The 23,336-nt window shown below is 34.4% G+C and overlaps 2 protein-coding genes and 1 non-coding gene across 5 annotated transcripts; all 3 read right to left on the bottom strand.

Moving 5' to 3' along the window:
- Positions 1-1,626: 1,626 nt before the first annotated feature.
- LOC132053218 (G-type lectin S-receptor-like serine/threonine-protein kinase At4g27290) lies at positions 1,627-7,607 on the bottom strand. 3 transcript variants are annotated; one of them, XM_059445141.1, is made up of 8 exons: positions 7,065-7,607; positions 5,613-6,500; positions 4,893-5,015; positions 4,665-4,789; positions 4,377-4,587; positions 3,962-4,199; positions 3,748-3,868; positions 1,627-3,075 (listed from the first exon to the last, which is right to left on the bottom strand). In XM_059445141.1, exons 1-8 carry the CDS (start codon positions 7,459-7,461, stop codon positions 2,770-2,772), a joined length of 2,409 nt encoding a protein of 802 aa, XP_059301124.1. In that variant the 5' UTR covers positions 7,462-7,607; the 3' UTR covers positions 1,627-2,769. The 3 variants fall into 3 exon arrangements, with proteins under 3 accessions (XP_059301124.1, XP_059301123.1, XP_059301125.1); XM_059445140.1 differs by having other exon boundaries at positions 3,718-3,868; positions 7,065-7,605; XM_059445142.1 differs by having other exon boundaries at positions 3,718-3,868; positions 5,613-6,484; positions 7,065-7,202.
- Positions 2,041-2,145, bottom strand: LOC132054985 (U6 spliceosomal RNA). The gene has a single exon (XR_009414455.1). It is a non-coding gene; the product is annotated as a U6 spliceosomal RNA (small nuclear RNA).
- A 6,572-nt stretch (positions 7,608-14,179) lies between the features above and the next one.
- Positions 14,180-21,522, bottom strand: LOC132053217 (G-type lectin S-receptor-like serine/threonine-protein kinase At4g27290). Its single transcript, XM_059445139.1, has 8 exons — positions 20,856-21,522; positions 18,215-18,972; positions 17,725-17,871; positions 17,459-17,616; positions 16,820-17,030; positions 16,236-16,473; positions 15,661-15,811; positions 14,180-14,762 (listed from the first exon to the last, which is right to left on the bottom strand). The coding sequence occupies exons 1-8, from the start codon at positions 21,365-21,367 to the stop codon at positions 14,454-14,456; spliced, it is 2,484 nt and encodes an 827-aa protein (XP_059301122.1). The 5' UTR covers positions 21,368-21,522; the 3' UTR covers positions 14,180-14,453.
- Between the last annotated feature and the right edge of the window lie 1,814 nt (positions 21,523-23,336).

Below are 23,336 nucleotides of genomic sequence, written 5' to 3'. Positions count from 1 at the left end.
ACCCATTTTATTGATTACTCGGCCATGCTCTTGGATGCTTCTCCCTAGAGTATAGCAGGTACTGGAATGGGTTGTTTCCCCAACACAAAACTGACAGAATCAGTAAAGAAGATTCATATGAAAAAGAGTGGCCAAGAAACCAGAAATCTTGAACTCATAAATTGTGAATGCATCTTGTGACCATGGTTATGCATCTTGTGACCATGGCAACTTGAGGACAATGAATAAAATAGGCTTTATTTGTTTTTTTCAGGAGACAAGTAGAATATATAAATAGTGAAGATTCCTTGGGACAAACTTCACGAATGAATGGGACAAACTTCGAGAATGGATTGGACAACAGAAAACCACCAAAAAGCGTGGTGGCTAGTAACTGTCACTTCATTCTTAATTAGAAATCTTGTGTTCGAGTTCTAAGAATGAAGTCGTCTCTGATAGGGAGCGTTTTATTCTCAAAATTGGAACTTATCCGACACAATTAATCCCGATTAGTCAGATTCCAAAGCTGATACTGAATAACAGATGTAAAACCAAAAAAATGATTGGACAAGTGATAAGTACCTCTTAATGATTGGACAAGTGATAAGTACCTCTCATCCTTAATTTGAAGTTCCGGGTTCGAACTCTGAAAATGGAATCGTCTTTGATAAAGAGCGCTTTACTCCGAAAGTAGAACGTATCCGAGCACAATTAATCCCAATTTACCGAAGCAGATATCGAACACCAGGGGAAAAATAAAAAAATTGGAAAATCTATTTTGCTAATACGTACCATATCAGGGTCTAACTTTCATGATCATTCAATTTCCCTGGCCACAATTGGAAGTTGCACTGCGGCTTCCTCGATTTATTTCTTGTTTTAAACGTGGCTTGCCTCCATGTCCATATTCTTTCATACTTGAGTCTATATAAAATTGTTTTTTTATTTTTTTATTATTGCGGTGTTCGGGCAGTTTGTGTGTGCTGCCTTCCAGCAGTATAGGTATCGGGTGGTTAATTTTGTCTACAAAAATTTAGACAAATGAGAAAAAATCGCCTATAATTTTTTTTTTTTTTTTATCTCTGCCCGTAAACTGCACCTTGATTTCCAAGGTTTGATCCCACTTCATTGACCACTAGGCTACATCCTTGAGTGCAAATTTATATAAATTTTTAACAAGAAAATTAAGGGAAGGGGATATGTAAAGTTGAAAAATACTCATCCACCCATAATGTTTATACCAAATCGCATTACTTTTCCCCAAATACGTCCATTTTGATTTACGTGAACCTAATTTCTTTTTACTTCATTTAAAGAAGAGCGACCCCTTTCTAGAATTTTGAAGAAAAAAATTAACTTAAACTTTGTTTTTGCTTTTAATGAAAAGCTTTTATAGTCACATAAATATTTAAAATCATAAGTTTCAAAACACTTATAGCCACATATATGTTATGGCATATTTAAGACCTCAAGTTTTAATTATTCCTTATTTTTTTAAACAATGTATCCAATCAAATAGGTTCACATAAACTACAAATGGGAGAGTATGTAAAAGACAGTTGTCATACACTTATTTGTTTTGATGCAAACATCGAGCCTGAGTAAGTCTTTTTCATGAAAAATCAGTGAGAATTATTTATGAGCGACTTGCGCAAAATCAAGTAATAAATGGATTACTGTCTGAAATCCCTTTAGATATCAATACCTTGGTACAATTGTTTCAACTTGATGCAACTCTGAAAAAGATAAACTAGACATGGAATTGTAACTACAATACAGAGGGAAGCCAATAATTTCTCAACTTACAAGCTTGATTTCCACAATTGACATCAAAAGATAATCCACCAGTTATACACTGAAGCCCGCCAATTGAAGTCATTGATTTTTATTTTTATTTTTCATATAAACGAAGATGAATTAGAAACCTATGTTGCTCGGACTCTCTAAAGTGCTGCCACAACTGCGTCAGATCCTCCAAAATGTACTACATTTGGAGGATCAGACACACACTCATTGGCATATTTGCAGGGTCCAAGCAACATGGGGAGAAACCATGCTCCAGTACATTTGGACCATTTTTCAACTTGCTCGTTTCATCCTTGTGCAGGGACCGTTTCAGTCTTTTCTGTATCGTTCCTATTTTAAAGGATGTCCCCCCAAAGGGACAAGAGCATACACATTTGTAGATGCTTTTGTAGGACTGATGAGCCCTATTTTCCAAGTGATTCAGAAGGTTTCTCCTCAGGCTAGCCCAATTCTTTATGTCCAGTACAGTATCTAAAGATTGATTACACAAAAGGCAGTTCGGTGTACTAAGCTCCTGTCGTGCACGGATCTTGGAACGGGCCGGACCACATTGAGTCTATTGTACGCAGCCTTACCGCCTCGCAGGTCCCTGACTGATTCTAACATAAAGGCCAACGACAGACAATAAATTCATCTGCATTCCTGCAAGAGGTTGTTTCCACGGTTTGAACCCGTAACCTCCTGGTCACACGACTGCAACTCTTACCATTGCACCAAGATTCCCCTTCCAAAGGACGATTAAACAATGATGAAATAATCTATGTTGCTCGGACTCTCCAAAAATGTTGTCGTGCCCATATCGGATACTCCAAAAATGCACTACTTTCGGAGGATCCGACACGCATCTGGCGGCATTTTTGAAGATCCCGAGCAACACAGGATAATATAAAAAGACATAAATCTACAAATTCAGTTCATTTCTCTTGAAGTGGAATTTTGTATACTAATTGGTTAGTAGTACTAGTACATGGAGAAAACCTTTGTCTATCTTGCCTCAAGAATTGTTAGTGAAAGTTCATTGCCAGTGAGACATCTTTCATCAGTTGACTCATTTGATTCAGTTGAATCCCTCTCTATAAAGAACCCAGGCTGCTTTGGTTGAGGCAATTCCACACCTTCATTGCTTAACCAGAAAACTACTGATGCCACTGTAGGCCTGTCCTCTGGGAGTTTTTGTACACACAATAAACTTACTTGAATGCATGTCAACACTTGTGATTCAACATATGATTCTTTTAAACATTCATCCATCAGTTCCAATGCCTTTCCTTCATTCCATAGTAACCATGCCTGAAGGTATTACCACAACACAGTTATACAAATGCATTAGTTCAAAAGAGGCTACAACGGCGACTACTACAACGCCTTGGTCACAACTGTATTGTGAGGATTCGTCATGAATTGACTAGTTTTATATTGGCTGCTTGCCTACCACAATCCTCTTCCTTTGTGGTGTCTTGGGACCGGCAATATTAGTACGTATGTATGTGTGTGCATATATATATATATGTATGTATATATAACCTCAGTCTCAACTCTATTATGAGGATTCGTCATAAATTAACTACCCTCTTCCTTTATGGGAGCTTGTGACCGGTAATGTGAGTAAGCTCAGACAAGTCGAGTTTTATGCTTAAAAAAAAGTGGCTAAAGTATTAAAATTTAGTGCCATATGTACTTACATGAGGATTCGTCGTGAATTATACATCTGTTAGTAAAAAAGAGGCTACAAAAACAACTACTACAACGCCTCAGTCTCTACTGTGTTATGAGGATTCTTCATGAATTCACTAGCTTTATGCTGGCTGCTAGTCTACCACAACCCTCTTCCTTTATGGGGCTTTGGATCAGTAATGTGAGTAAGCTCAGACAGGTCGAGTTTTAGTAAAAAAAGAGGCTGAAGGATAAAAATTTAGTGCCATATGTACTTACATGTCCCAAAAGATTATGATGATGACTCACATGATGAAACTTCCTGTTCTTTCTGCCACTGACAAGTTCGAGTAAAAGCACGCCAAGGCTGAAGACATCGGATTTCACTGAATATTTCCCATCAACAGCATACTCTGGGGACATGTATCCGCTGCAGAATGCATCAAAGTTAAGTCGATGAACTTGTTGATTGTAACAAACAAAAAAAAAAAAAAAATCTATCATAGAGGTTTGTAAAACTTACTATGTTCCGATTACTCGATTTGTTTTTCCTTCCGTTTGCTCTGCACCAAATATTTTAGCTAGGCCGAAATCAGAAATCCTGGGATTCAAGTCAGTGTCCAGCAAAATGTTGCTGGTCTTCAGGTCCCTGTGAATAATTCTTAATCTTGAGTCCTGGTGAAGATAGAGAAGGCCTCGAGATATTCCCATCGCGATTTCGTAGCGATTTCTCCAAGGAAGTGATCCTTTTCTGCTTTGATCTGCAATTTGTAGTTCATTCAGTAAAATGTCAGAAATAAATAGTTAGGCTATGTTGCTCATCCATGTTGGATCCTCTAGAAGTAGTGCATCTTTTGAGGATCCGAAACGAATGCAACAACATTTTTTGGAGGATACAAGCAACATTGTATTAAGGTAACTAGTCAAGAGAACCGGACCAAAAATGAAATAGTCCAAGCTATTGTTGGGCAGAAACTCATAAATGAGCATCCTCTCTTCTCCTTCAAGGCAACACCCCAAAAGCTTGACAAGATTCCTATGTTGTAGTTTGGATATTAGTATCACTTCATTTTTCAACTCTTGTAGACCTTGTCCTGAGTATTCCGAAAGCCTCTTCACCGCTATCTCGGGTCCATTTCGTAGTTTACCCTGAATTTTTTGAGAATCAAAGTGTCAAAGATGTCATTTTTTAAAGCTATAATTCGACGATGGAATAGTTATTGTACCTTATAAACAGGTCCGAATCCGCCTTCTCCAATCACATTAGCAGAAGAGAAGTTCTTAGTGGCGGTAGCAACAGTAACTAAATCAAATAATGGTAACTCCATATCTTCCGTTCCAACTTCCCTACCTTTAAAATGAGCAATCAATTGGAAATATTTATACATTAGCCGGATATAAAACAGAACGTTAGAAACACTATCTTTTGACAACAATGAAAGATAGTTGTTTACGTGTTCTCTTTTTTCTTCTGTGGAATGCACACCAAGCTAGAAGGCTGAGTACACAAGTCGCAACTACTGCTGATACAATTGCAATCAGCCTTGACTTCTTTTTCTTCCGTTTCTTGTCTTGATCTGTCGATAGGTAGTCCTTAGATCAATTAGATAATTGTAACATTGTCATAAAAATACGATTCACATTCATGAGTTTCCAACAGAAATTGAAGCTATCCAATAGATAGCACCAGAAATATCGCTCGATTTGTTGGACAAAAAAAAAAGGAAAGGTTCTGTCTTTGAGTGACAGAACGATGGCACCAATGTGCAGTAAATGCTTTTTTATTGACTGAAAACAACACGAGCTAACTATTGAGTCTTTGGACTAGACACATACTTGGTCAAATTTTACATACATGTTTGTCGTCTTGAGAAACAAGATCAAGTTCAATATACAAGTCAAACCTCCCTATAACAGCATTGTTTGTTCCAATATTTTTTTTGGCTGTTATAGCGAAATGTTGTTATAGAGAACATAGGGAGTATAACATAACATAACATGAAAGTTCGGTTCGACATAAAATATGGTTGTTACAGGGAAATGTTGTTATAGAGAGGTCTGCCTGTAGTAAGGATAAAGATTCTATTTGCCTACATTACTCAATCTTTAGGCCATTTACCAAGGAACACATTACCTAATCAACGTAAAAACGAAAAACAGTAAGTAGTTATTACCTACTTCTGAAGCAGCTTCCCTAACAAACAGGTCCTCCTGATTCGGACTAAGTTCCCTGATATCGATGAGGTCCCCGAACCAGAGCAAACATCCGCTTCCACCATTTCGAACATCCATATTCGAGTAGGCTGTACAGTTACAATCCCCCGAACACAACTTCTTGCATTCCTCAAGTCCAATGCTCTCGTTATACCATGATTTCCGCGTGTCAGGCACTTTAATCCCCGTAAATTTCCTAAATCCATCTTGCTGACACGCCAATGGAGTCCTCCTAACACATCCGCTGGACCAGTCTGCTGCGTCCCATTGCTGTGGATGCTTCGGCTCAAAACCCCGTAAACAGTCACACGGGGGCGAGTTGTTAATGACACATCTCGCATAGGGACCACACAATGCGAAACGATCACAGTTATCAGATTGTGCTGTTAAATAAAGGAACCATTCTTGTGTTCGATCGATCCAGGTATAGTGATTTATCAATCCAGTTGAGGTTAACACCACCCTGGTGGGCAATGATCCATTTTTAAGATCATATTTGTAATAAACTTCCTCCTTATTAAGCACAAACCCGAATGTAAAATACGTATTCGGTTGCAAACTAGGACTACCACTAAATGCTAAACCAGTCCAGGGACCTGAACTAAATGCAATAGAAGAACCTTTCCATACAAATAACTGTGGATACCCCTGAATATCCATCCTGTCTACAAATTCACCTATAGCAGGATCATCCGGGCTTTTCCATGACGACATATACCAATCCAGGCCCGTTACCAAATTCCGTCCGAGCTTCATTCCAGGTAACAGAGTATCCCCTGGATAATCGAAACTTTGCCAGGCGACAATTTCAGATCTATTATCATTTTCTTCCCTGATGACAAGATTACCTGAATCAGATTAGATTAGATTAACTCAATACTTTAAAACTGAAATTTAGATAGTTAAAAACTAGACAAAAAGTACTACTCCCTCCAGTCCAAAATAATTGATGTTTTAGCCTTTAAAAGCTGGTCCAAAATAATTAATGTTTCACAAAACCAAGAAGGTATTTAATTCTTTTTCCCATATTTACTCGACACATTCCTAATAGTCATGATAATTATGTCAATCTAAAAAGGAAAAAAAAATCACAATTAAGGGTATCTAGTCAAAACCTCTATTAATTTTAGGAGTAAGTGAATTTCTTAATCCATGTGCCCAAGCCTAAAAACATCAATTATTTTGGACTTGAGGGAGTATAAGTTGTAATTATTCTCATATCAGTATCATAACAATATAAATGTTAAATGTTGGTCAAAGTTCATGTTGTTTGACTCTCAAGAAACGAAACATGAAAATTATTTTGGGACCGAGCTTCATTCCAGGCAACAGAGTATCCCCTGGATAATAGAAACTCTGCCAGACGAAAATTTTGTATCTATTTTCATTTTCTTTACTGATGACAAGATTACCTGAATCTAACAATCTTGCTATTGGATTCTTCAAGGTTGTTGATGAATTTGTCGACCAAATCGTCCCGTTAGTACTATTAACAAGTACTAACATTCCATCAGGATTGAGCATCAACACACCTGAAGTGTCATTTAGTGGATCATTTCTGTTAGCAACCCAAACAACTGTTCCAGTTGATATTTTCTTGTACCATATTCCGATGTATCGATTCCTTGAATTTCCAGGCCTGAAAAATCCAAGCTCATAAACCCCACCAGCTGAAACAATTGTTTCACCATCTTTAATTGGTTGATCAATTTTAATGGTGTCTACTGCTAGTACAATTGAAAGAAAATTGAAGCAGATAAACAAAGAAGCTAGAAATTTCATGGATTCAATTCTTGAGCCTTTCTTCATGTGTGCCTTTTGATGTGTAAAGACCTTATAGTATACCAATTGATAGGACAAAAAAAAAAGTATATAGTAAAAGTGATAGGTTTAAAAGGTTCATTTCTTGGAAGCTCACATGTTCATACTACTAGGAATTTATTACAAGACAAGTCCAATCATGGTAGGAGGAAAGTTAAATCGTCATTTGATCTTGAAATAGGGAAAATAATAATTTTTAAAAAATTAGGGAGAATAACACTTATAGTCTCTTAGTTATTGAGAAATTCTAATTTTGATCATTGTAAATATATGACACAACACATTTCATCTTTAATTAATTAAAATGGTTGCTTTTGGTCCTTTTAGGCAGAAATATGTTATATTTGGACTAGTTATAGAAGTAATACTACCCAAAAATATGAAATAACAATGCAGATTTAACATAACATATGGGTAATTAAACGGTGCAATATTTAATAATTCTGAAATTTGTGAATATTTATAAGTAAATGGATCAAAAATGCACATTTCAAGTAAATGTTCTTAGTTAAATACAAGGACTAAAATTGAATTTATCCGTCATTGAGGGACTAAAACTGATATTAACCCAAAATTTAATATAGTCTACGAATGAATTAATATAGTATACGAATGAAGGTCAATAGCTGCTGCTTTAATTTATTGGGACTTCCATCCACATCTGTTTTTCTTATTTTCTTAATCAATTGAATAATTTTACTTGTACTAATGGTCAAATAACAAGTCTTCTTCTGACTTGATATCCAAGAATTGTAATTCCTTCAACTTAGTTGAGAAGATTAAAGGCGGCTATAAAGTTGAGAAAATTAATTTAATGTTAAATTCTTCATATTACTCTTAATGATGTATTTTATAGTCACAAAAATATCATGACATATTTGAGATTACAAGTTCTACAAGTTTAACTATCTCCTTTGAAAAAAATTCATCTTTCTATATCAAGTAAGTTTTTAATTCCAACATTTTTACTAAAAAATGTCATTCTCTTATAGAAATGACATGGCATGTCCAACACCACCAAACTCAAAAGGAATTTTCGGTATGTTATACATACCTTTAGTTTAAAATTACAAGATTTAAAAGTTATTTTTACATTTTTAAACTTTGTTTTTAGTCCAATTAAAACATATAAAATGAAACGGGAAAAGTAATTTTTTTTCTTAAATTTTATATAGTTAAACATAGACACATAAAATTAAACTGATGAAATAATTGATACTAGAAAAAATAATAATTTTCTTAATGAGATCATCTAGTGTATGGTTACCATAAGAATGTTTTGTCTTAGCTAAGAAAAATAATTCTTTTTTCCATACACATGTATCAAAATCTTACCCTGTATCTTCTCTTGACATTTTTATCAACTTTTAATTCTAAGAATATCTTATCAGAGTCTATTATTCACCTGCAACAATTATCTCGAACACTTCTACACCCATCTAAACATGCCAAACTGACATAAGAATGATTTTTATAATATAACTTACCTTAATTTTAGTTTTTTTAAAAACACCTTTGATTAATTAGAATGTGAAAAAGATTCCTTAGCCCAAAAAACAAAAGTGAAAAAGATGAATTATTCAATGCTGTACACCTTTGACTTCCTAGTCTCTACAGTTCAAAATCATCCCCCCATATTCTTCTTGATCTTCCCAGTCTTTTCCTCCTTCTCCTATCATTGACTTTTGACGGAGAATAGTTTTTTTTTTAAAGTTTTTCATTTGGTGCTAGGTACTCGTTTTGCGGTCTCAATTAATTGAGATTTGCATCGCGTAAGGATCGTCAAAGAAAAATGCTCCTTATTACAAAAAAAATTTCTCCATTCTCAGGGTTCGAACCCGACACTTCTAGTTAAAAATAGAGGGATCTTATCCATTTCACCATAACTTTTAATAGAGAATATTTACTTTTTTGTTTCTTGCTCGTTGCCCGATACTTCTCTCCTAAAAAAAATCATTCTAGTACCCAAATTCAAAACTTCTGAATAATGATGAAGAATACTTTCTTTCTTTCTTTCTTTGTGTTCCCTTTCAATTAAACAACCAAAATGAACAAGTTTAGTTAATGAAAAATTAATAGAAACATTAGTGGCAAAGCATCATTAATTGACGATTATAAAAAGAAGCAATAATACAATCTGGTTGTCTGACGGCCGCGAAATTTGGTGACCCTTTTACGCATTAATTAATTACTCCCTCACTCCACTTTTATTTGTTCAATTTGGCCTTTGCACATTCTATAAGAAATAATAATTTATATGAGTATTTTATCATAATATCCATATTAATTGATTTTTAGTCTTACGTCTTGAGAAATTATTTGAGGAATAAGTAATTAATGCTAAGGATAAAACATGGTTTTTCTTCTTCTTTTTATATACAAAAAGTGAAAAATAAAAGTGAAAATGCATTTTTTGGTATAGTGGACAAGTATTTTAAGGACTATGAGTTTATAACATATATTAAGACATCTTTTTGTAATGATAGTGATTTCACACTAAGAGGCATTTGTTTTCCCTAAGATTAAAACATTTGAGTTTAAAACACGGAATATTAAGATGATGTAATTAGATCAGAATTTTGAATAATTAAAATTGCTTTTTTTTTTCTTGAAATATAAATATTATGATTTATCTTTATTAAATTGTTAATAAATATTAATTCAAATAAGATAAATTTAAGTATATTATTATGGTGTAAGGCGCCCTGTGGTTGGTGATGATTTTTGTTAGGGTTTTCCCCCTGATTTTCTTACCATATTTAGATTTGAACTTTTCTTGAAGGGAGCCAAAGAGTTTACCATATTTGGTTTTACTTTTCCCAAAAGGAAAATTTTAATATTCCATACTTGGGTAACTCTTTCTTGGAGGAAAAGGTTTTTGGACCTCTATAAATTGAAGAATATATCTCATATAACACTTTCTTGGGTAACTAATATTCCATACTTGGGTAACTCTTTCTTGGAGGGAAAAGTTTTGTTTAGAGGGAGATTATTCTCTCATAGTTTTAATGTTTTCTTTTTTATATTAGTTTTTCCGATATGTAGGTCACTTAACCAAATCATATTATAATATTATGTCATTTTAGTATATTTTTGTTGTCATCTAATTTATCGCCGTGAAGGTTTGCAATTGTTAGCTTCCGTATGATGTCATGTTATTTCAATCCCAACCAGTGGTATCAGCGCCAGCCAATGATGAATTCAACAAGTGGTATCCGAGCCGATGGCTCAACAAGGTTGAAGACAGGTTCAAGATAGATTCATATCAAGTTGTAGCCTATTGACGATAATGAAGATTTTTTTATCAAATAAGAAAAGAAAAAGTCTGAAGTTCTGCATGTGGAGACGAAGTTCCAATCATATTTTCAACAATACTGCTGCTGCATATTTTTAAAACAAAAATATTTTTTAACTCATGCTCATGAGCTCCAATTTTCAACTCATGCTTACTTGTAACGTATGAGCTCAAATTTTCAACCCTTGCTTACTTTAAACACTTGGGCCAATTTTAACCATTTTCACTTTTAACGCATGGGCTCCACTTTTAACTTGTGCTCACTTTTAACGCACAAGACTCAAATTTTTAACCCATGCCTACTTTTAACCATGGCAAGCAGCAGTTATGAAGATTATGTGAAGAAGACGGATCAAGTTTTGTCAAGAAATCAAATGGGGAGATTTGTTAGGATTTTGTCCTGATTTTCTGACCATATTTGGATTTTACCTTTTCTTGAAGAGAGGCGAAGAGTTTACCATATTTGGTTTTACTTTTCCCAAAAGGAAAATTTTAATAATCCATATTTGGGTAACCTCTTTCATGGAGGAAAAGTTTTTTGGACCTTTATAAATTAAAGAACCCCTCTTATACAACACAACACAGAAAAACATCCACAATGTAGTCTTTTAAGGTTAGGAGTTTTGTTTAGAGTGAGATTATTCTCTTATAGTTTTAATGTTTTCTTTTTATATTAATTTTTCCGATATGTAGGTCACTTGACCAAATCGTATTATAATATTATGTCTTTTTAGTATATTTTCGTTGTCATCTGATTTATCGCCGTCAAGGTTTGCAATTGTTAGCTTCTGCATAATGCCATGTTATCTCGATCCCAACAATTTTTTTTATAGTAGCGGTGGTTATGCGACAAAAGTGATTTCGGTGGTGGGTGACAATGGTAATGGTGATATTTGACAAAGGTGGCCGTGATTGTGAGACAAGAGTGTTGGTGTTGTTGGTTATTAGTGGCACCGTAGTTTTGCGATAGGAGTGCTCATGATGTTGATTAACGATAGTAGTTGACGATAATGGTGGTTAACGACAGTAGTTGACGATATAGGTGCGATAGCTAGCAATGGTGATGAGTGCAGTAGTTGATAATATTAATGGACGTGATGGTGAAGGTGGACAACAGTAGTGGTTAGCGGCAACAGTGGCGGTGGTAGTGGTGGCTAAGGAGATCGTTGGCGATGCTGATAATTATGATGGGTGATGGTGATAGTTGTGATGATGAAGGTGGATGATGTGATAGTGATTGACAACGGTGATACTACTGGTGGTATTGGTGATTGTAATTGTGCAGGTGGTTAGTGATGGTGGTTGATAGTAGTGATAGACGATAATAATTGTATGGTATAATAACTGATAATGGTTATGGAAAAATGATGATGATGAGTTAATTTTGAAAACTCTTTAACTGATAGCCTCTTAATAATAATATTAAAACTATTAAAGATCTCAATAAATCAAATCTTATCAAAACCATTAATAAGGAAAATTGAAGACGGGCACGTATTCCTTATAATTCAACCATTCAACTTTCATATTCTCCCATGTGTAGTGATGTCAATTTCCAATTTTCTATTGGAACAATTATTTAGTTGCATCTTTTGTTTGTTTCTCGGATTCTCTTTTTGTCATCTCTTTTCTATAAAAAAATTATTTTCATTTCAATGTCAAGAAAGCCAATTGATTTGTCACTGATTTCAATTTCTGATAAGAACACCTCAACAAAGGAGTAAAATTTACTCTTTTTGTTGGCTAATGATGTTCGGCCAAAAATATATATATATATTTAACTATTATTATCTCATATTTTAATATTTTTAATCTTCTTTTGAGTATTAGTTATATTACTTTGTACTTAATATTATATTTTTAATGTGTAAAAATAAAACGGTGAAAAGATTTGGAGCAAAAAAATTGAATAAAAGACGGAACAAAAAAAGAAAAAGAAAAAGAAAAAGGGAGGTGACAAAGGGGGGACACCCTTTGGTGTTTGTCTCCCCAAATGGAAAGACAAGGATTTAGAAGACCAAAGTAGACAACGGAGAAGTAGAGAATTGAAATTGAAATTGAAGTTAAAGAAGCAAAAAACTTGCCTGGACAGTTGGCCACGCGGAAGTACCGCAAGCAAAACAGACCTCTGAAAAATTTTCTACAGCCCGCAAATTTTTTTGGATTCGAGTTGGATTTGGTTTTTAAAAGCTCATGCCTTTTGATAGCTTATAAATATATATTCTACACAGTTTTTACATAACTTTGGACTTAGAGAGAACTAGAAGCTGCCGTGGAGGCTGGAATTATAGGATTTTATCTTCTTTTATCTGTAACACTTGTTTTTACATTTTCTATTCGGATGATTTGTTGTTTTTCTTCTATGTCTATGTAGAGCTAAACTCTTTAGTTCTAGGGTTTTGACGCTATCATGAAAGTTGTGGTTTGACGATTGTTGCTATCTATTGATTTCCGTCTTTGAGTTGCTTATTTATTCTTGATCTTAATTATTTAATTATTTGACGAAATAGTTGAGCACTATCTGTGGTGCGTGAATTGAACTTGAAAGAGCGAATTCACGTACGTAATAAGAATACATACAGTTTGTTCGATTAATCGTTTCGCTACTGAGGATAGAAGTATACCTTTTAGCCCTACTTAGTTGGTTTGTGTTCTTGTTATTTTTTGGCGATCATAGAAATATAGACGTTAAGAGTAACAGCTACAAACTTGTGAATAGTTCGAAAGAATATCATAAAGTTAACATAAACCCGCTAACTACTAACTCGGGAAATAAAATAGGTAGAGCGATTAGACGACTCAACTGAATTGTTAGTGATCATAGCCGTAGATTTTTCTCTTCTTTCTTGGTTGAAGCTCATTATTTGTTTTCTTTTATTTTTAGTTAGTTTATATCTTTGAATTTTATATATCTTTGAATTTTATTTCTTGTTTAGATAATTAGCATTAGTTTAATTTATTTGATAGTTAATCACAAGTCCCTATGGGTACGATATCTGAACTTCAATCCTATATTAATTGTACGACCGCGTATACTTGGGTTTGCGTTTGGGAGCAACAACCAGTAATTTTTAATAGTTATGTTCAACCTAAAGTTTCAAAAACAAATAGACTCACCTTGTCTTCTTAAATATTGCTCAATTTAGATTGTGATTGAAATCCTAAGGCCTAACACACATACATATAGTAAAAATTACCAAAATATTACCTTAACTATTTCTTGGGTCTAATAAACATCACATTAAAGAAGAAAAAAGAGAGCTATTTCATGATGCAAGGCTAAAATATATAGAGTAATAAATATATGGTACCTCTATATCCGGGGAGATGTCATCTGACACCACTTCGTAATAAGTTTCTTTACATATTGTGTGTAAACAATGGAACATTTAAAAAAATGAATATACACTATAATACAAAGTACATATTAATTCGGAAGGAAGTAAAAGTCAAATTGTGACAATAGGCCGATACTGCTTGCGCAAGGCTCTGTCTGTACTACTGTCTAAGTAAACATTAGGAGCAGTTCATAAGGAAGCAAAAGCGGAACTGTGACAATAGGTCGATACTGCTCGCGCACAATTCTGTGTACACCACTGTTTATATTGACTCAAAAGGAAATAAAAGCCGAATTGTGGCTACAGGCTGATATTGCTTGTGCAAAATTCTGTGTACACTACTATTTCTACCGAGCGTCCAACAAAGAGATGGTTACATCATTGACAGAATAGGGTGTTTGGTTACTTGAAGAATATCCAGTGGCGTCATCTATGTTTCTTTCTGTGAAAAAACCTGGTGGTTTTGGTTCTGGCAAAATGCCTTCATTTGTCAGCATCAGAACCACAGTAGACATTTTTGGCCTGTCCTCTGGACTTTGTTGAACACATAACAATCCCACATGTATTGATCGTTGCGATTCAGATATATGACATGATCCAACCAGGTCGGGATCTACTATTTCCGATGATCTTCCTTCTCTATGAAGCATCCATGCCTGAAGATTTTACATCCACTAGTTAAAAAAAATCTTGTCCAAATCGAGTCTTTTTTCCATTTTTGGCAAATAAATCAGATAGTAATTTACTTGTCCACAAGCCTAAAGTAGAATTTTCTCAAAATTTTTCACTAGTTGTCCCTTTTAGGGGATAGTTGTTTAGTAAATGACCCTCTTTTTTATTTCTCTTGTAACTTATGAACCTTCTAGACCACGGTCTAAAATCTCTTTTGAGCAAACTGAATATCTTTTCAGAAAATATAGACCACAGTCTTAAAATTTCAAGTTATTTTAAATGGCAGTCTAATGTTTTGTCTCAGAAAGTTGAGAAATATATGAGCTAACATTGGACCTTGTCTAGTGTTGCCCCGAAGGTTAATTGCCCAAGGGTTATATTTGCACAGTCAAAATCTAAGTAGGGGCCTAAGAAGGGCCTAAGAAAGGGACATTTGCATAAATCAGCCGAATTTTCTTTAAGGAATGTGGCGGGAGTGAATTGTAATTGTAGGACTATATTTTATATGTATCATAATTTGGTTTGTTACATTAAATGTGTTTAATAAGTACAAGGGCTAGTCCATTGATCAAAACTTGTGGGGTTATTTTATGATGAAACGGTTAATTAACTTTCCACTTTGATGGACAGTGGCAAAAAAGAGACCATCAAGAAAATTGTGGTCCTCTCTGAACTGATATATTCATGTTTACTCCATTGTGTAGAGAAAGTTGTTTCTACGAGTTATTCAAAGAAAAAATAATTCCGTTCAACCTTAGTCAAGAAAATATCATGGATTCGAGCATACTTTCTTGGTTACGAGTCAAATAATGTATTTAGTTTGTAATGTCGAGAATAAAATTTACAATGTTTTTGAAGGACTTTAAGAAGTATAGTACTTACATGTCCAATGAGGTTGAGATTGTGGTCCGGATGAATGAATCTTCTGTTCTTCTTTCCGCTCACAATTTCTAGTACCAATACGCCAAAGCTAAAAACATCTGATTTTACTGAGAAAATCCCATCGACTGCGTACTCCGGGGACATGTAACCACTGCATAAAAATCATTCATAGTATTACATAATCCGGAGAACAAATAATAGGTGTCAAAGAACGATATGAAATGACCAAAAAATTCAGTAGGCATTGGCCATAGATTCCAAATATTTTTCACTTTATTTGGAATTTATGAAGTTGCAGTTGAAGATGAAGTTGTGTTTGGTTACACTTTTTGCAAAGGAGAGAAGAGAGTGCTTTATTTAGAATTTATGAAAGTGGAGTTGGAAAACAAGTTTAGAGCACTTTTTCATATTTGGAATCCAACTTCAAGTTGAATTTGGAAATTTTATAACCAAACACTGATTTTGAAATAGAGTGAAAAATTATACCCAAAAATAGTGAAATTTGTCTCATGGCCAAACGGCTCCTGAGCTGGATTTGGAAATTTTGTAACCAAACACTGATTTTAAATTCTTACTATGTTCCAACCACTCGACTGGTATTGGCTCCCGTTTCATCCCCTCCAAAACTTCTAGCCAACCCGAAATCCGATATCTTTGGGTTCATTTCAATATCAAGTAAGACATTGCTAGCTTTCAGGTCTCTGTGGATGATTCTTAGCCTAGAATCTTCATGAAGGTACATAAGTCCCCGAGCAATCCCGTTGATAATGTTGAAACGCTTAGGCCAATCAAGTAATGCGCTTCTGCTTTGATCTGCCAGAAGATTTACACTGTCAGTGCATATTAAGTTAAATTTGTTTAAATAAGAGGTCTCTTATATTGTTGCACCCAAGAGTGCGGCCTAGTGGTTAATGAAGTGCGAGGAGAGCCATGAGGTCGGGTTCAGATCTTAGCGGAGACAAAAACACTAGGTGATTTCTTCCCATCTGTCTAAGCCTTGTTGGACAGAGTTACCTGGTACCTGTTGCTGGTGGGAGGTAGCAGGTATCCCGTGAAATAGTCGAGGTGCGCGCAAGCTGGCCCAGACACCACAGTTAAAAAAATAAAAAAAAAGGTCTCTAATATTGAAACTAAGTGGCACTGCAAGTGTAAAACTAACCAAATATAAATAAATCCACGCTTTTGTTAGGCACGTATTCATACACCAATATCTTCTCTTCTTCTTGAATGCAGCATCCGAGAAGCTTCACGAGATTCCGATGCTGAAGTTCTGCAATGAAGATGACTTCGTTCTTGAACTCGTCATTTCCTTGTCTGGAAGTTACTGAGAGCCGCTTCACAGCTACTTCCTGTCCACCTTCTAGCACGCCCTGCAATAATGCACTTATCATTAGAAGTTCCAAGCACAATGGAATACTTTAATCATATCAAAGAGTAAAAAGGGAAGGTAATTCTCCGTATCAGCTTTTGATTTGTAATTCTTCATTTGGTAATATATGATTAATTTACCAAAAAGAGGGGGGGGGGGGGAAGGTAGTTTTCTTTAGCACGCGTGTTCCATTCGCTACTTCTCAACCTATGTTTTTACAACATTTTCATTCTCCAATCAATATCAGTGCAATAAGGCTCATTACTTCTTAATCGTTCTATTGAAGCACATATTGCTATTTGTACTGATCAAAGAAGTTTTTTCTGTTTTGGATCAGTCTATTGAAAGTAACATGGATTTTCAAACTTTTAATATCCTCTATGCATTATCAATGCAGCATCAAACAGTTACTTTTCTGGCAATCTTTACCTTGTAAACTTTCCCAAAGCCGCCCGCTCCAATCTTATTCTGAGGTGAAAAGTTATCGGTAGCCTTCATTATTGCGGATAAGTCAAAGAGTGGTAGCTCAAAAGCTTTACCGAGAATTCGACTGTGATTATCTTTGCTATTGTTGTCATCCATTCTCCCTGCAATATGTTCATACAGGTATACAGTTCAGACTACAAAGCTGAAAAGAAGAACTAATCAGCGCGAGAATAATATTATCTACTTCGATTTAATATGTTTTTGCTTACCCTTTTCTATAAGCGCTGTTTCCGCTTTCTTTCTCTGTCTACGAAGAATTAGGCATACTCCCACGACTAGAAGGGCCGTTGCGACCAATAATGGCAAAGCTATTGCAAGTATAACACTTTTCTTTCTATTCGAGCCATCATTAGTACCTGCAAAAGTTCACATCCGAAAAGATTAGATACTCTCTCAGTCTCAATTTATGTGAAGGTGTTTGATTCGGCATGGATTTTAAAAAAGAAAGAAAGACTTTTGAAACTTGTGGTATAAAATAAACCGTAGATATTTGTGTGGCTATAAATTATCTCATTAAGGGTAAAATGGGAATTTAAAATTAATTGTTACTAAATATAGAAATGTGTCATTCTTTTTAGGACCGACTAAAAAGGAAAGAATGTCACATGAATTAGGATAGAGGGAGTAGTTATTTAGCTCCCATCACAATAGCTTTAAACACAAACATTGATCAATCAATTGATGGTATCAACTTCTTACTTATCTCAGAAGCAGCCATCCTAATATAAATATCCTGTCCTGATTCTGATAGCTGTCTGATGTCAACGAGCTCCCCGATCCATATCAAGCACCCACTTCCCCCGTACCTGATGTCAAGATTAGTATATCCCATACATGAACAATTTCTCGAGCAAACTACCTTGCATTCATCAAGTGTCATAGTCTCATTAAACCAAGAATTCCGAGTATCTGGCAATTTAACACCGGAATACTTTATAAATCCATCTTCCGAACAATTCAGTGGATGATTTCGGACACAGCCGCTCGACCAATCAGCCCTGTTCCAATCATCCGGATGCTTCGGAATGAATTTATCCAAACAACGACACACAGGATCGGTAAAGATCATGCAAGTGCCATATGCACCACATAATTTGTAAGTTTCACAATGATCTGCATCCGCTGAATGGTAGTTAACCCAACCCTCTTTGTTTTCCACCCAAATCATACGCATCGCGTTGCCATTAGGCCTTAGCCTAAAAGTTGAAACGACAGATTTATTTACTAGTTCGTATTTGTAGTAAATTTCCTGATTGTTCATGACTAGTCCGAAAGAGGTGATCGAGTTGTTCTCCATGTTTGGTGCGCCACTCCATCTAAGACCGTTCCATGGCCCCGCTCTATAAACTACATTAGGCCCTTTTCTCATTAGGTCCTGCGGATAACCTGTAGGATCACAGTGATATGTATAATCCCCAGGAGCAGGATTGTCCTCGCTTTTCCATGAACTCAGATATCTGTTGAAGACATATTTAAATTAAGTAAACAAAAGTGTGTTTTCTTTAATAGCTTGAGCTTTTAGATGGGATAGTCACACAATTCAACTTTGTACAGCAACAGGCAGAGGTCTTGGGTTTTAAGTGTCATGTAACAAATTCGTATCAGGCAAATCTCATATAAGACACATTTTCGGTTAAAGACCAAGGGAACAAAACACGCGAGGTCGAAAAGTCTTGAAGAGTCCCATAGTGGTCGGGCCAAATTGTACAATACCTTGACATTTGGGGTTGATCGTTACATCTCACTAGCACCCATCCCCATCCCCCACACACCCCGCCCCCATCCCCCAACCCCACTCGCCCCACCCCTACCCCCAAAAAAAACTCATCCCGAACTCCTATTCCATAGTGTTTGCTTATATATTATAGGGTGAAAATGATTTTCACCCTCCAACTTTGCTTTAAAAATCAAACTCCCCCCTCAACTTTGAACAATAGTCATTCTCCCCCCTTTATCCTAATTGACTTTTTAAAATTCTTATTTTACCCTTACATTATCAACTTGTCTTTTTAACTTTTACTTCTTTAAAATCATGATTTTTTTTTAATCTCTTTAATCTATGTAACAAATTTCCTATATAAAAAAAATATTACTTTCGAGACGAAAAAAGAAAAGTGAGAAATACTAATTGACTATATAACTTAATGCTGTTCTATGATGAAATAAATGAGAAGAAAGAGTATTTCTTTTTATTAATAATAATTAAAACTCTGATATCTATTTCTACAAGTAAAAATAACAGGTAATAATAACTTTATAAACATCTTTCAATGCAGGTAATACAAAATAATTAATAAAAATAAAGGTATATTCTATAACAAATTCCTAAAAGATTATCTATTTATATTATAAATGAATTTTAAATTATAATTTAAAATATTCCATTAATGACAACCAAAACTCGTTTATATATTGACAATCGAGAATAAGAGAGAATTGAAACAAATAACAGGTAATATATGTGTGTGTGTGTGTGTGTGTGTATTAAACTATCAATCATAAGAAGTAACATTATATTTTGTGATAAATTCATAAAAAGATTATTCTACTTATAATATGAATTTAAATAAAAATCTATAAATACCTAGGTTAAAAAAATAAATTTTATATAATATAAAAAGGTATTATATAGATGGAGGATTGAAAATGTCAAGGGTAAAATAGACATTGCATAAGATAAAGGGGAAAGAATGCCTATTGTTCATTGTGGGGGGTTGATTTTTAAAGCAAAGTTGGGGGATGAAAATGATTTTCACCCATATATTATATATAGATGTTCTTGAGACAATATTTTCTGCTTACTTATCGAACACTAGAAAAATAAATAAGAAAATCACTTATTCTAGAAAAAAACATTTTCTTTCATATCAAACACAACCTAAATAAATAAAAAAACATTTTCTTTCGCACCAAACACAGCCTAAATGAATAAAACCGTTTTCTTTCATACCAAACACATCCTAAATAAATAAAAACAATTTCTTTTATACCAAAGACACCCTAAGGGGTCGTTTGGTTGCTGGTTAGGTAGTGTATTGTTCATGTATCAAAATCAGTATAACTGGTACCATGTTTGGTAGCATTTACTTGCTATGCATAAAATACAACACACCAAGTAGGGTGTTTGCTTATCGGTTTACAGTCCCACATAACAAAAACATGTACTATAAGTTATGAGTCAATTATATATTATTTTATGCGGAGTACAAAATGAAATAACTAAATACATGAATATTTAAACTCTGCATAACTCTAACCAGCAACTAAACAACCCCAAAGTAAATAAAAATGTGCTCGCTCTAACAACTTAATCTTTCAGATCACACAATTCAAAACTTACCTTTCCAAGCCAGTCACCAAATTCCATCCAAGCTTCATACTTGCTAACAAAGTATCACCAGGATAATCAAAGCTTTGCCACAAGAAATTATCAGGGTCATGATCATTTACATCTCTAACCACCAAATTCCCTGTATCCAGCAACTGTGCAACTGGATTTTTCACAGTTCTTGAAGTATTAGTAGACCATATAGTGTCATTAGTAACATTAATCAGAACAAGAAAACCTGGTTCAATGATTTTCAAGATTCCAGAAGTATCCTTTACAGGAACTTGTCTGTTAGCAACCCAAACTGGTGTAAAAGCTGATATTTGTTTGTACCAAATACAAACATAACGATTTGTAGAAGTATTGTGTGGACTAAAAAATCCCAATTCAAATGTTCCATCTGATGAAACTATAGTTTGACCATCTTTAAGAAATTGTGAAGTTGTTATTGTGTCACCTTGAGAGTAAGTATTTTGGAGGAAGGAGAAAATTGTGAAAAGAAAGAAGAAGAAAAGTGTGTTCATGGTGTTTTTCTTTACTTCATATATTTGGTGAAATGCAAGATTAAAAAGATGAAATATATTTCTCTATTTCATGTTTCTGTTTCATAGCAGATTTGAGTTGGTGAAACTTGAAAGCCAAGATTGAAAAGATGGATACATTTTGAGGAGTTGAAAAGGTGGTGAGTGACAAATGTTAAATTGCAATATTTTTGGGGTTGTTGTGGGACCAATTGACAAGTACAACTGATTAGGACTATTTAGGCAGTTCACACATAGTGGTCCATACACTAAATAAAAGGTGGAGTTATAATCTTCAATTATGAGCTCCTGATTTAAAAAAAAAAAAAAAATTAGTTTATTGAGTTCAGAATAAATTATTTATATTTAATAAATAGATTTTTAACATAAATACTGATATGAGCAAAGCTAATTAGTGAAGTCAAAAAGAAAGTTCTTGAATTCTCTTTGAAGTCTAAGAAGAATTGTAGCTCCGCATATAGCACATGGACCGGTGATTCTCTCTTTACGCGCCCCCAATAATTTTTTTGCCAGAGTGTGTATATGTATTTTTGGGGAGTTGAAAAGGTGATGAGTGACAAATGTTAAATTGCAATATTTTTGGGGTGGTTGTGGGACCAATTGACAAGTACAACTGATTAGGACTATTTAGGCAGTTCACACATAGTGGTCCATACACTAAATAAAAGGTGGAGTTATAATCTTCAATTATGAGCTCCTGATTTTTTTTTTTTTTTTAAAAAGAAAATTAGTTTATTGAGTTCAGAATAAATTATTTATATTTAATAAATAGATTTTTAACATAAATACCTGATATGGGCCAAAGCTAATTCTGCTGAAGTCCTAAAAAGAAAGTTACTGAATTCTGTTGAAGTCCTAAGAAGAATTGTAGCTCCGCATGTAGCACATGGGCCGGTGATTCTCTCTTTACGAGCCCCCAATAATTTTTTGTCAGAGTGTGTATATGTATTGAAAATTCCACTAAATAAGTATAGAAATTTAATTGTGAACCCAATTATTGTTATATCAACTTGAATTCGTCATAAAAACTCATAAACTTCAAATTATGAATCAACCTTCAAAGAAAAAAGGATTAAGTGCACAAATAACCAATTTTGGGATTGCTATTTAAGACATACCCCGAATTGATAATATTTTGCAAGTCTACCACTTCAGGGAACCTTCATACAAAATGTCTGAAGTTGAACTTGGTGAAGCAGCCTGAAGCTCATCCATTTCTGCCTGAACTTTACTGAAGTTTATGCATATATGCCTGAAATTCAGGTGAACAAAATTTTGTCTAGAAACAATAACTATTATTCAGATATCAACAATCCAACATACGAATCAACACTCAAGTCTACTCCAACTGAGTTCAAAACTCACTTTTCACAGGAGAAGAGACGACACATTTGTTGTCTGATGTTTGTCAAAACGGGGTATCTATTAAATAATCTTAAAAAACTGAATACAAGTTGAATGTCAGTGTCTAAGTAGAATACGTGTGAAACGTTTACAAAGAAAAAAGGCTCTGGGTCCCAAGTACTCCCTCCGTTCCTTTTTGCTTATTCTCTATTGACTTGATGCTCCCCTAAAGAAATCATTTAAGGTTAAGGGTTTGTTTTACTAAATTACCTATATTAATCATGCTTTAAAAATCTAAATTTGACCACTAATACTTTTTGTAATCATTTCATGATCATGATAATATTGAAACAAAATAATAAATTTTTCTTGATTTGCTAAAATTAACAAAGAAAATGAAAATTTATATTTTGAGTATAAAAGACTGGTAAAAAGAAGGGAGGAAGTATATGATCAACAACTGACCCAATACTCAATATGGAAATGTTTTTAATGGGCCAACTATGTGTTGAATTAGTCTATGCCCTGCTCAATTATATTCGTTGGGTTAGCAGTTATTGCACAAAGGATTATTTTGTCCCTATCAAATTAATTTCATATTCCACTG

The sequence above is a fragment of the Lycium ferocissimum genome, chromosome 4 (genome assembly GCF_029784015.1).
Source record: "Lycium ferocissimum isolate CSIRO_LF1 chromosome 4, AGI_CSIRO_Lferr_CH_V1, whole genome shotgun sequence".
Lineage (NCBI taxonomy): Eukaryota > Viridiplantae > Streptophyta > Magnoliopsida > Solanales > Solanaceae > Lycium > Lycium ferocissimum.
Note: the sequence above shows the minus strand (reverse complement) of the source record. Positions and strands in the feature narration are given on the sequence as shown.

Bases quoted from the DNA above. Each gene is read 5' to 3' on its own strand.
- LOC132053218 (XM_059445140.1), bottom strand. From the start codon at position 7,461: ATGAAGAAAGGCTCAAGAATTGAATCCATGAAATTTCTAGCTTCTTTG. The intron at 6,501-7,064 runs GTAATCTTGTCA...AATCTGATTCAG, and splicing joins AGCAAGATTGTTAGATTCAG to GTAATCTTGTCATCAGGGAA. The intron at 3,076-3,717 runs GTAAGTACATAT...TAATACCTTCAG, and splicing joins ATCATAATCTTTTGGGACAT to GCATGGTTACTATGGAATGA.
- LOC132053217 (XM_059445139.1), bottom strand. From the start codon at position 21,367: ATGAACACACTTTTCTTCTTCTTTCTTTTCACAATTTTCTCCTTCCTC. The intron at 17,617-17,724 runs GTAAGCAAAAAC...AACATATTGCAG, and splicing joins AACAGCGCTTATAGAAAAGG to GGAGAATGGATGACAACAAT. The intron at 17,031-17,458 runs GTAAAGATTGCC...GCATTATTGCAG, and splicing joins GCTTTGGGAAAGTTTACAAG to GGCGTGCTAGAAGGTGGACA.